Source organism: Polypterus senegalus, chromosome 7 (genome assembly GCF_016835505.1).
Source record: "Polypterus senegalus isolate Bchr_013 chromosome 7, ASM1683550v1, whole genome shotgun sequence".
NCBI classification, from domain to species: domain Eukaryota; kingdom Metazoa; phylum Chordata; class Cladistia; order Polypteriformes; family Polypteridae; genus Polypterus; species Polypterus senegalus.
In genome coordinates, this window is record NC_053160.1 from 81,792,609 (window position 1) to 81,805,976 (window position 13,368).

The following is a 13,368-nucleotide window of genomic DNA, read 5'->3' on the forward strand; positions in this document are numbered from 1 at the left end:
GGACTACAATTTGGTCTCTAAAATGATTGGCAGCTGTCCCGCCCACGTGGAAAAAAGTGTCCCGCGGGTATGCAGCTCGACGGGAATGGTCGTTTTATGGAGGAATATTTCGGACAAAATTAAATAAATAAATAAAATGAAAATATTTAAATAAAAAAAAATAAATAAATGCGTAAATAAATAAAAGTACTGTGAAATGTGAGCATAAATATTTATATATTTTACACCAGCCATCCAGAGTGCTTAGATCTTCTGGTCTGTTGTCTCTTGTTGTCCCTCGTACCAATTGTAAAACCAAGGGGGACAGGGCCTTTGCAGCTGCTGCCCCTCGCCTGTGGACCTCTTTACCTCTTTAAGGAGTCATCTACAATTGAATAGTTCAAAACAACATTAAAAACTGACTTCTTTTCACTTGCATTCAGTAACCTTCAGAATACTGATGGTTTTCCTCTTTGTGATCATATATTATTTCTATTTATTATCTATCTTATTTTATGTTCATATATTTTATTAATATTTATGTTTTATTGTCTATTGTTTTTGTTTTTTCTTTTATTGTATTATTGTAAAGCACTTTGGCCGCAGCATTACTATGTTGTTTTAAATGTGCTATATAAATAAATTGACATTGACAAATAAATAAATGTGTCATGAAATCAGAGCCTAAATAAATAAATATGCCATGAAATGAGAACATAAATAAATGTGTCACGAAATATGTTTTTGTTGCTTATTTATTTATTTCATTTTGTCCGTAACATTCTTGTAAACCGTCATGAAATACGACTTGAAATAAAACTGTTACTTTCACTAGTCAAAATTGAGAGGGTGGGCTCTAATACGCCCTCTAGTTACTGATTGGTGAATCGATAGCACAAGAATTAATTAGAAAAATTCTTACTACTGCCGATGAAATGGATTCTGCCGAAGATATTATTTGATATCAAACTGGCTCATTCGCCTTGTGATCGTCTTCTCCGATAACTGGAATGTAGCTGAGTCCGTTCCACCTGTTCGTCGATAATTTCAAAAATAGTTTAATCTATATCGGAGTCTAAAAGGGGCGCCAACATTGTAATTTCTTCCGATAAATCTTCAATCCTCTCTCTGAAATACGTAATATCTTCGGCAGAATCCATTTCATCGGCAGTAGTAAGAATTTTTCTAATTAATTCTTGTGCTATCGATTCACCAATCAGTAACTAGAGGGCGTATTAGAGCCCACCCTCTCAACTTTGACGAGTGAAAGTAACAGTTTTATTTCAAGTCGTATTTCATGACGGTTTACAGGAATGTTACGGACAAAATGAAATAAATAAATAAATAAATAAGCAATAAAAAACATATTTCGTGACACATTTATTAATTTATGCTCACATTTCACAGTACTTTTATTTATTTACGCATTTATTTATTTAATTTTGGCCGAAATATTCCTCCATAGAAATATTCCTCCATGGACCAGAAGCCAAAATTGAATTCAGAACACATGTTTCTGAGAGTCAATAGTTTGCATGATAAGTCCCTCACAGGACAAGTGCGTCAAGCCCAGCTTAATAGCAGTGCAGTATCCATATATCCAATTGCTTAAATGTTCTGTGCTTTAATTTTAGAATACATCAAGACTGGCAGTTCTTAACTCAGGCGAGCCTCTTTTTTCTTATTTTGACGTTGTAGCAACGGTTTTCTTACTGACACTCTACCTGTCAAACCTGCAGCTCAAAGTCTTCTCTTCCTAGTTGAAAGTCACAGTTGCTTACTTTGACCACTGTCCTGTGTGGGAGAACAAGGCCCCTGCTTTTGTTTTCTAATTCCTGCTAACTAAACCTGGTTTCAGTACAATACAATGGAGAAGGGAGAAAAGAAATCTGTAATTGTGCTCAGATTTACACTGTCATCAAAAGCAGCAAGAGAAGGAGACTCATCAAGGCATCTGACTGCTAGCAAAGAGTTAGGCTAAGGGAAGAAGAAAAATAATACCTATATACTATAGGAGAAAAAAGGCAAAGCTCTCAATTTACCAGTCGATCTACGTTCCTACCCTCACCTATGGTCATGAGCTATGGGTAGTGACCGAAAGAACGAGATCGCGAATACAAGCGGATGAAATGAGTTTCCTCCGCAGGGTGTCTGGGCTTTCCCTTAAAGATAGGGTGAGAAGCTCAGTCATCCGGGAGGGGCTCAGAGTAGTGCAGCTTCTCCTCCTCATCGAGAGGAGTTAGATGAGGTGGCTCGGGCATCTGATCAGGATGCCTCCTGGACGCCTCCCTGGTGAGGTGTTCCGGGCACGTCCAACCGGGAGGAGGCCCCGGGGAAGATCCAGGACACGCTGGAGGGACTATGTCTCCAAGCTGGCCTGGGAACGCCTTGGGATTCTCCCGGAAGAGCTGGAAGAAGTGGCCGGGGAGAGGAAAGTCTGGGCCTCTCTGCTTAAGCTGCTGCCCCCGCGATCCGACTCCGGATAAGCGGAAGAGGATGGATGGATGGTATAAGACAAAGTTACAGAGAGCTTTCATTGTGTATGATGGGATTCTGGTGCATGTTACAATTGGTTGTTTTATTAATCTGCTTTTGCATGATTGTTTGTATTGTATTTATTTTAATGCTTTTTGTACAGCACTTTGGCACAACCTCTGTTGTTTTAAATGTGCTTTTATTAATAAATAATCTAAATAATCTAATAATAAATAATAATCTAGAGCTGGAAGAAAAAGAGCAACACATGAATTGTCTATTGAGACTTTTGATGTTTCAAAAGGCCATCTTTTCAATATTTTCTTTTCCCCACTCTTTTATATATCAGTAAACTGATAAAATTCAAATTTAAGTTTATTGTCATGTCTACACTTTATGTATTGTAAAAGTACAATGAAATTTATACTTGCATGTGTCCTCAGAACTAATGCAGTCCCAACAAAAATACACACACAGATACAAAAAAAATTACAGTAGTGAGAAACGTGAATGTGCAGGATGATTAAGGTCTTTAATATTACTGTTTGCTTTTCCAAGGCAACAAGTGTTCTATATATGTCAGCCGGTACAGAAGATAATATTCTGTCATTTTCACCACCGCTTTATGATCTTCAGCTGTGCAGGTGCTGAACCAGGATGTCATCCAGGTAATGAGGATGGACCCTGCTATTCAACTGCAGACATTGGTAAGCATAAATGGAGAAAATAGAGGTGTTAGAGAACCTTCTTGACAATAACCAAAGTGTGCTGTGCCCACTTCATTTCATCAGCAATGGTCAGTCCAAGAAATTTAAAGCTGCTCATCCATTACACAGAATCTCCTGAAATGTGCATATAAGTGTAGTATGCCTTGTGCTTCTTGGTTTTGCTGACATTAAGGTGATTGTTGGCCTGATACCACTAAATTAGTAGGGTCACTAAACCTTTTCTCTGTAAGCTGTTTTGTCAAACAGTATGGATGGATAATGTATTCTATTTAATTTCAGAACTTTGAAAGAGAGAATTAGGTTTATTAATGTTATGCTTAGAAAGGAAGTCAGTTTTTTGGGGAAGTTGAGTGATTATGAAGTAGAACTATCATGTGTACAAAGTACAGTGAAATTCTTTCTTGGATGTCCGACCAACCTGAAACAAATCACCACTCTCCAACACCATGATAAACAAGAATATATTTAAATGCTGTAGGTGCCAAGGTGGATGGACAGGCATCCTGTCCAGGCTGGTTGATGGTGTCTTTCCTGGCTGGGAAGCCATAGTAGATGGATAGGGAGAGATTGTCTACTCAGAACAATTTTACCTCAGGTACAGTGTGGCAGTACTAATCTAGCTTGGACCCAGTATGGACACCCACAGGAATCCACAGGATTTGTAGTCCTGAGGGACAAACCTGTTTGGTTCCTTGTGACCCAGAAGTGCTTCTGCCATTCAGTGCTATGGTACCAGAAGTACTCTCAGGTCCGACAAAAAAGGAAGCCGTACAGCCTCCTCAAGTTGAACTGCAGTCAGGAGGCAATACTCACCTGGAAGACTTGAAGGAGGGAAAGGAATATTATACTAATCAGTGGCTGAGTTGGTGCTTGAGGTTGGGGCTCTGTGGTGCCCCTTACTGGTTACAATGCATAACTCCCTTTTATATAATAGTGGTTAGAGGGTTTGGTTCATGTCAAGATAAGCTACAACAGTGTGAAGCAGTTGGCTTGTGCTAATAATAGAGAAGATTAGTAAGAGGAGCTTTGTGAGCTGAATTAGTCTAATTTATTAGAGACACTGTAGCAGAACATTTTTTTAAGACATTACATAATCTTCAAATAAAAAAGTTGTACAATTAGTTCAATAAAACAAGGTTCAAATAAAGATTAAAGAAGAAATGGAATAAACAATGAAATACATTATGATTTGTAAGCCATGGTAGTATCAGTAGTCATTTGAAACAACTGTTTTTAAAGAGCATGCACAGTATTATTTCTGTATTTTGATGCCATAAAGTCCAGTTTTACATTTATTTATTTTACCATTGTTGCCTAAAAATAAAAAAATACAATATTAGCTACTACAGTGGGTACGGAAAGTATTCAGACCCCCTTCAATTTTTCACTCTTTGTTATATTGCAGCCATTTGCTAAAATCATTTAAATTAATTTTTTCCTCATTAATGTACACACAGCACCCCATATTGACAGACAAAAAAAATAATTTTTGAAATTGTTGCAGATTTATTAAAAAAGAAAAACTGAAATATCACATGGTCCTAAGTATTCAGACCCTTTGCTCAGTATTTAGTAGAAGCACCCTTTTGAGCTAATACAGCCATGAGTCGTCTTAGGAAAGATGCAACAAGTTTTTCACACCTGGATTTGGGGATCCTCTCCAGTTCTGTCAGGCTGGATGGTAAACGTTGGTGGACAGCCATTTTTAGGTCTCTCCAGAGATGCTCAATTGGGTTTAAGTCAGGGCTCTGGCTGGGCCATTTAAGAACAGTCACAGAGTTCTTGTGAAGCCACTCCTTCGTTATTTTAGCTGTGTGCTTAGGGTCATTGTCTTGTTGGAAGGTAAACCTTCGGCCCAGTTTGAGGTCCTTAGCACTCTGGAGAAGGTTTTTGTCCAGGATATCCCTGTACTTGGCCGCATTCATCTTTCCCTCAATTGCAACCAGTTGTCCTGTCCCTGCAGCTGAAAAACACCCCCACAGCATGATGCTGCCACCACCATGCTTCACTGTGGGGACTGTATAAGTGATGAGCAGTGCCTAGCTGTCTCCACACATACCGCTTAGAATTAAGGCCAAAAAGTTCTATCTTGGTCTCATCAGACCAGAGAATCTTATTTCTCACCATCTCAGAGTCCTTCAGGTGTCTTTTAGCAAACTCCATGCGGGCTGTCATGTGTCTTGCCTCTCCTCAGTGTGTGGGGACAACCAGGCACTGCTCATCAGTTTTTAATAAATCTGCAACAATTTAAAAAATTATTTTTTTTGTCTCAATATGGGGTGCTGTGTGTACCTTAATGAGGAAAAAAATTAATTTAAATGATTTTAGCAAATGGCTGCAATATAACAAAGAGTGAAAAATTGAAGGGGGGTCTGAATACTTTCTGTACCCACTGTATATCTGGAACTATATGGAAGATAAGATATCAAGGAATATAGGACCTGAAAAGGTGAAATTCTGTTCTTTTTGTGGACCAGAAGCTGAGACCAAGTCTATCAAGCCAAAACTGTGTACTAGTAGTCTGCAAGGATGAGAAGCCATGACTTCAAGAAGGGAACTTCAGCATCTAAACACTTTGGCAAGAAGACTAATGCCTTTTCCCTATAAAGTGGCAAAAGACACCAGAAGGCAGCTGAGGAAACTGCAGCTCTGCTCTGACAAGGATTATGCATCAAAGAGAAAGAGAAATGCAATAAGAATCTTCCACTTGATCCCGGAGCAACAACTGGTTGGCACTGGTGAGCCTTAATTACAAGACACAAAATGTGTGGTGCCCACTTTAGTTTAGCAGTTATGATCATTCCAATAAATTTAAAGCTGCTTACTCTTTTAACAGCATCCACAACAATGCAGATGTTAGTGTATTCTGCATTTTGCTCTCCGAAGTCAATGACTAGCTCATTTGTTTTGCTAACATTAAGGGTGAGATTGTTGTCCCGGCACCAGATATACCTCTTCTCTGTAAGCTGTCTCATCACATTTGGTGATCAGGTCTATGTTGTATTGCTGATGGAGCTGGAGTAGTGTCTATCCACAAAGTCAAAGGGAAACAGGGAGAAGAAAAGGGGTTCTCAGCACATTACACTTTGGGGTGCCTGTGTTGAGCCGTGTGAAGTATGTTGCACTGCCAGTCCACATATGCTGAAGTCTGTTGGTTAGGAAATGCAAAATCCAATTGCAGAGTGCAGAATCCAAAACTAAGGTGTTTGGTGGTCAGCTTTAAATGGTATAACATTGTTAAATGCTGAGCTGTAGTCTAAAACCAGGACTCTGGCATAACGGTTTTTATTATCCATTTGTGACAGGATGGCAAGGACTGCAAGGTATGTGGCACTCTCTGTGGATTGTTTGTGACAATATGAAACCTGCAGGTGATCATAACCATTTGAAATATATTTTTAATAGGTTACAGTACCAGCCTCTCAAAGCCCTTCATTACAACTAGAAGGATGTGGTGGCTCTGAGACTAGGGATCTGCACTGGCAATGGGAAGGTTGCCGGTTCGAAACCCGTAAATGCCAAAAGGAACTCTGCTCTGTTGGGCACTTGAGCAAGGCCCTTAACCTGCAATTGCTGAGTGCTTTGTGTAGTGAGAAAAAGCGCCATATAAATGCAAAGAATTATTAGAGTTTTTTCCATTAACACTTTAGTGTATTCAATTTCATGTCTATGACAAATATAAAAAATAAATTGAATGATTGTGAAAGACACTGTGGCCAAGAACTCCAAACACAATACTACTTGCCATTTTATCTGAGATAGCACTTAAATTTGGATCAGCTATGAATAATTGAAGTCTAATTCAGTACAATTACATTGTGAAACCATTGTGCACAGAATATTCTAAACAGCTTACTGTTAGATGCATACAGTATGTTTTATTTGTAAAGAAAATGTACAATATTTAATAATTAAATCTATCTGTGTTAAGATATAGCGGGTTGGATAATGGATGGATGGATAAATCTATATTTTTGTAATACTTCCTGTACATCATAAAAATATTTTACATACACTGACAGAATCTCATAGAGATAAGACACATACAGAGTGAAAAATAAAAAGTGATCATAATTTTATTTCACATGTGAAAAAAAATACTTTAAAGGATTCTTAATAAGATGGATTTCAAAATTAATTCTGATACAAAAACATCAATAAATAAAATTATGAATTTCATAAGCACAAAAATATAAACAAAACAAAAAAATAATTTTAATGTACATCTTGTATGGTTTGCTGTATTTTCATATTAGAAATGTTCAGATTAGCATTGCAAAGACATATAATCTAAATGCACCATGAAGAACAAAGTTCAACAGGAATTTATCATGGTTTTAAAAAAACTTGCAGTCTTCAAGATTTGGTAATGAGTATCACTGTCCTATAGGCAATGTAGTTTATTATTTCCAATTGAAAAACAGCATTATCATTAACAAAGAGTAATCAAAAATAACTACATTAATAGACCATGCATGTTTTCCAAATATGCAGCCAAAATATAAATACCACTGACATATGAATATCTTATTGTCTTCCCAGCAGCCAGACATCATACAGTATATAAATGCAAGCTTGGCTTTAAGGCAGAAATTTAAAAAGAAGAATTGTGGAGGGAAGAGTTTACAGTAATTGGGTAAAGAGTGGATCTTTTATTGTGCGTATTAAAAACTTAGTGACACATGTTGTAGTATCCTCAAAGTTCAGACTAGGCGAAAATCCATACTCTCCTGCAACCACCGATTACAAAAAGCACCATGTATCAGTATTGAGTGATGCAAATTGCATAGGTCACAGGTTAAGATTTATGTGTAACAACAGTCTTAAGAAATTATTCAATTTTCATTGTGTAGTTCAAACATAAAATGTCTTCACAAAATAAAGTCTGCCTATTCATCAAGGCCGTCTTAATAGCATCATGGGCCCCTGGGTAAAGTATTGCACTACGGCCCCTGTTTTGATAGCAAAACATAAAACACACATAGGCATCAGAAACAGCATGGGCCCCTGTGAACCTGGGGCCCCCAGCCATTCCCCATTGTACCCCTAAGGTAAGCCAGACATGCGATGAGTCAAGAGAGTTTATTTTTATCCTTCTGGCTGAACTGAAGACCTTGCAATCATATTGACCCAAATCAAAAATGCAGAAATGTCAACATTTTCAAAGATATGACCTTAACAGTTGGTTTCTTTTACAATGGAAAAAATAAAATGCAAAAATAAATAATTTAAAACATGGAATAGCAGACTTGCCAATGAGAACTGCAGAATTTTTTTTTTTCATACACCTCTTCACTCATAGGACATTGAGTTACAGCCCTTGTCTCCAATTTGGTATTGCCCTGTAAAAGAAATGAAATAATTTTGGATATATTCGTTCAATATTTACTTAATTTGCTAAGTACAATTTTAGGGTCATGGGGAGCTGGAGTCTATCCCAGCATAATTGGACAAAAGTCAATTACACACCCTGGACAAAGTGCCAGTCACAGATATTAGGCATTTTTACGTAACAGCAAATCTTAGGGATGCAGTAGGAAAAGTAAAGCACCGAAAAATCCCGACATAGACAAAGGGAGATTGTGCAAATCTACATGAACAAGGACTTGGCCAGGATTAGAGCCTTGTTTTTCCTGGAGCTGTTTGGCAGAAGGTTGATCAATGCTCAAAATGTAGTCACCTGGTGAAACAATTTGATTTCTTTTTCTAAAATAGTTTAATTCATTATTATACAGTATAGCACACTTGTTATTGAACAGAATCAGAGTGCTGTACACATACAAAGAAATAAAACTCATTATTATATATCATCCCACTAACACTCTCGATGATTGTGGTTAAGCAATGATCAAACACTAGTCTGCACACTTTGTGGAGTTGGCATGTTTGCTCCATATTTCCCTTGGCGCTCTTTATATCATCCCAAAATTGTGTAGGTTAGGTTGACTGGCAATACTTAATTAGCTCAGCATGAGAGAGCAAGTCATTAAGTCTACCCTTAAAATGACATGCATTCCACCCAGAGTTGGCTTCTGCCTTGCTCTAGATGCTATTCCCCTCTCTGTAAAACTAGAGCACACATACAATCATGCAACAAATATGCAAAATCGACTCTTTATATATAAAATCCTAAGCCTAAAAGTACAAAAATTTTGTGCAACCATTTTATGTGACTTTTTATGTTACTTTTTTGTCATGGTGTAAATCGGGCTTATTTTAAAACCTACATATATACAGTGGTGTGAAAAACTATTTGCCCCCTTCCTGATTTCTTATTCTTTTGCATGTTTGTCACACAAAATGTTTCTGATCATCAAACACATTTAACCATTAGTCAAATATAACACAAGTAAACACAAAATGCAGTTTTTAAATGATGGTTTTATTATTTAGGGAGAAAAAATCCAAACCTACATGGCCCTGTGTGAAAAAGTAATTGCCCCCTGAACCTAATAACTGGTTGGGCCACCCTTAGCAGCAATAACTGCAATCAAGCGTTTGCAATAACTTGCAATGAGCCTTTTACAGCGCTTTGGAGGAATTTTGGCCCACTCATCTTTGCAGAATTGTTGTAATTCAGCTTTATTTGAGGGTTTTCTAGCATGAACCGCCTTTTTAAGTTCATGCCATAGCATCTCAATTGGATTTAGGTCAGGACTTTGACTAGGCCACTCCAAAGTCTTCATTTTGTTTTTCTTCAGCCATTCAGAGGTGGATTTGCTGGTGTGTTTTAGGTCATTGTCCTGTTGCAGCACCCAAGATCACTTCAGCTTGAGTTGACATACAGATGGCCGGACATTCTCCTTCAGAATTTTTTGGTAGACAGTAGAATTCATGGTTCCATCTATCACAGCAAGCCTTCCAGGTCCTGAAGCAGCAAAACAACCCCAGACCATCACACTACCACCACCATATTTTACTGTTGGTATGATGTTCTTTTTCTGAAATGCTGTGTTCCTTTCACGCCAGATGTAACGGGACATTTGCCTTCCAAAAAGTTCAACTTTTGTCTCATTAGTCCACAAGGTATTTTCCCAAAAGTCTTGGCAATCATTGAGATGTTTCTTAGCAAAATTGAGACGAGCCCTAATGTTCTTTTGCTTAACAGTGGTTTGCGTCTTGGAAATCTGCCATGCAGGCCGTTTTGCCCAGTCTCTTTCTTATGGTGGAGTCATGAACACTGACCTTAATTGAGGCAAGTGAGGCCTGCAGTTCTTTAGACGTTGTCCTGGGGTCTTTTGTGACCTCTCGGATGAGTCGTCTCTGCGCTCTTGGGGTAATTTTGGTCGGTCGGCCACTCCTGGGAAGGTTCACCACTGTTCCATGTTTTTGCCATTTGTGGATAATGGCTCTCACTGTGGTTCGCTGGAGTCCCAAAGCTTTAGAAATGGCTTTATAACCTTTACCAGACTGATAGATCTCAATTACTTCTGTTCTCATTTGTTCCTGAATTTCTTTGGATCTTGGCATGATGTTGAGCTTTTGAGGTGCTTTTGGTCTACTTCTCTGTGTCAGGCAGCTCCTATTTAAGTGATTTCTTGATTGAAACAGGTGTGGGGTAATCAGGCCTGGGGGTGGCTACGGAAATTAAACTCAGGTGTGATACACCACAGTTAGGTTATTTTTTAACAAGGGGGCAATTACTTTTTCACGCAGGGCCATGTAGGTTTGGATTTTTTTTTTCTCCCTAAATAATAAAAACCATCATTTAAAAACTGCATTTTGTGTTTACTTGTGTTATAGTTGACTAATGGTTAAATGTGTTTGATGATCAGAAACATTTTGTGTGACAAACATGCAAAAGAATAAGAAATCAGGAAGGGGGCAAATAGTTTTTCACACCACTTTATGTTTAGTATTATTCTTTTCAGAATTTATCAGAGTTAATGTGAGGTTTTTAGATTTTCAAATTGTTATTCTGTTTTTAAAATATAAACTAAAATATCAAGAAAGTCATGCATCGAGTACAGTGGACCTCAATTTAATGGGAATACTCCAATCGGTTAAGAGTAAATATTTTATTCTCATTTCATGATTTTTACTCTGTTAAATAATAATGAATTTTTATTTTACATATTTATAGAATTTCGTGATTTTGACTCCTATAAATAATAATATTTCTTTTTTACATTTACAGATTTTACTAATATTCTGGCTGCAACTGGAGGTTGGGCGCCGAAGGTGCCAGGTGGGCTTGCACCACTAGTGTATATTATATATATATATATATATATAGTGTGTATATATATATATATATATATATATATATATATATATATAAAAAGGTACAAAACACAATAGTTTGTTATGCACACCTTAAAAATATTTAAAACTGGGAGGCAAGCACCATGTGTCTTGGCAGTTGAAGCCGGCATATTAATATAAGTTGTTTGGGTCAAGGTATGGCCTTTGCCACAAAATGCATATACACACACACTATGCACATACTGTATATGCATGGGTTGTTGCCTGGTCAGTTAGGTGTTGTTAGAGATGGAGGATGGCACACGGGATGTACTATAATTTAATATGCCAATGTGGGACAAAGTGATGGTAAGCCTTCATAATAAAATAATAATTCTTTACATTTATATAGCATGGGAAGCCATTTTAACCACCACTAATGTGTAGCATCCACCTGGATGATGCGATGGCAGCCATTTTTGTGCCAGTACACTCAGTACACATTAGCTATTAGGTGGTGAAGTAGTGCCAGACAGCCAGTTAGAGATAGGTGATGATTAGGGGGCCAGAATGACGAGGCCATGGTGGACAATTCAGCCTGGGCATTGTAATATACCCTACTCTTTACTACAGGTGCCCAGGTATTTTTTATGACCACAGAGAGTCAAGACTTTGGCATTATGTCTTATCCAAAGGACAGCACCATTGTACAGCACAGTGCACTGGGATCCACATTCAGGCCATAGGGTAAGTGTCCCATGCTGGCCTCACCAACAGCTCTTCCAGCAGCAACCCAATCTTTTCCTAGATGGTCTCCCATTCAAAGACTGGCCAGGCACGAACATGCTTATCTTCAGGTGGATGACCTGTACTGAAGTGCATGTGGTTTGGGTGCCTAGTAAAGGTAGCATGGACTCAAGACAAGGCAATAGATAGGGGCATGAGTATATAGGGGAGAATCATGCAACCAGATGACAAACCTTCAATTTTCCTACATGACACAATAGGGCAAGTGATCCAAAAAATACAAGTAATGCTTGACCTTCAAACTAAGAGAAACAACATCCGGTTGTAAGGAAGATGGAATACTTCTTAACTAATTGGATAGCACATAGTTCCAAGTCATTAGAAATATATTAGCCAAGGGCTGATCATAATGCCCCATCCAATTAGGTGGTAACAACACATCCACAATTTCTAGCAGAAAGACTATGTTACCCTTTTAAGGAAGACAGCCCAAAATATGCCTGAGAGATCAGATATTTAAGGGCTACTAAATGGTCATGAGGTGCATGTACAGCAGTCACCACTATGGAGAGAAGTAGCCTGGGATTCTATAACAAAACAATGGCCTTCGCTGATCCCTGGAAGGGACCCAGAAGGGATACTTAAATCTGCCTTGAGGTACAGCTAGAGAACTCATTAACTTTTAGAGTTTGGATGTGCAGCAGAAAAACATCTCTCCAGTAGAAGGAAGGAGAGAGAAAGTAAGTGAGGGACAGAAATTTGACAGGGATACTACATTTCGACTGACAGCATTAATACTTTGTTACTCTAAAAATGCAGTTTTGCATGCTACGTAGCCCAAAGAACAAAAACATCAGTCTATGGAACACTGGGAATAAAGTCAATGACCAAGAGAGTATTCCTTCACCCTGTTTTTAAATAGTAGACAAGTACATATGTGGTACACACCAAAAGAAGTCAACAGAATCAAATGATTTTATTTTATATTCATGTTCTATTGGAGGTTCTATTTATTAGGTTGTGGGAATCATGTGGCATAAGTAATATCCAGTGATACTCTTAGAGGCCAAGGTAAATGTAAATATAAAACAGATCTTAATAATTATGTTCCCTCTTTAGTGAAGCATTTCAGTCCTGGTTGTAATGGAATCTTCCATGATAGTAATACTGCCATTAATAAGGCATGAGTGGTCGTGAAAATAATGCATACTACATACAATGGTTGTCCTAGTCACCAGATCACAACCCAACCAAG

General features: G+C 37.9%; 1 protein-coding gene across 1 annotated transcript in view; it reads right to left on the minus strand.

The window, feature by feature from the left end:
* Positions 1-7,089: 7,089 nt before the first annotated feature.
* LOC120532681 (coiled-coil domain-containing protein 112-like) overlaps positions 7,090-13,368 on the minus strand; it is a 28,334-nt gene continuing 22,055 nt past the window's right edge. The window contains exon 10 of the mRNA XM_039758949.1: positions 7,090-8,524. Within this exon, the coding sequence (XP_039614883.1) occupies positions 8,494-8,524 (31 nt within the window). The 3' untranslated portion in view covers positions 7,090-8,493. The remainder of the gene's footprint in view (positions 8,525-13,368) is intronic.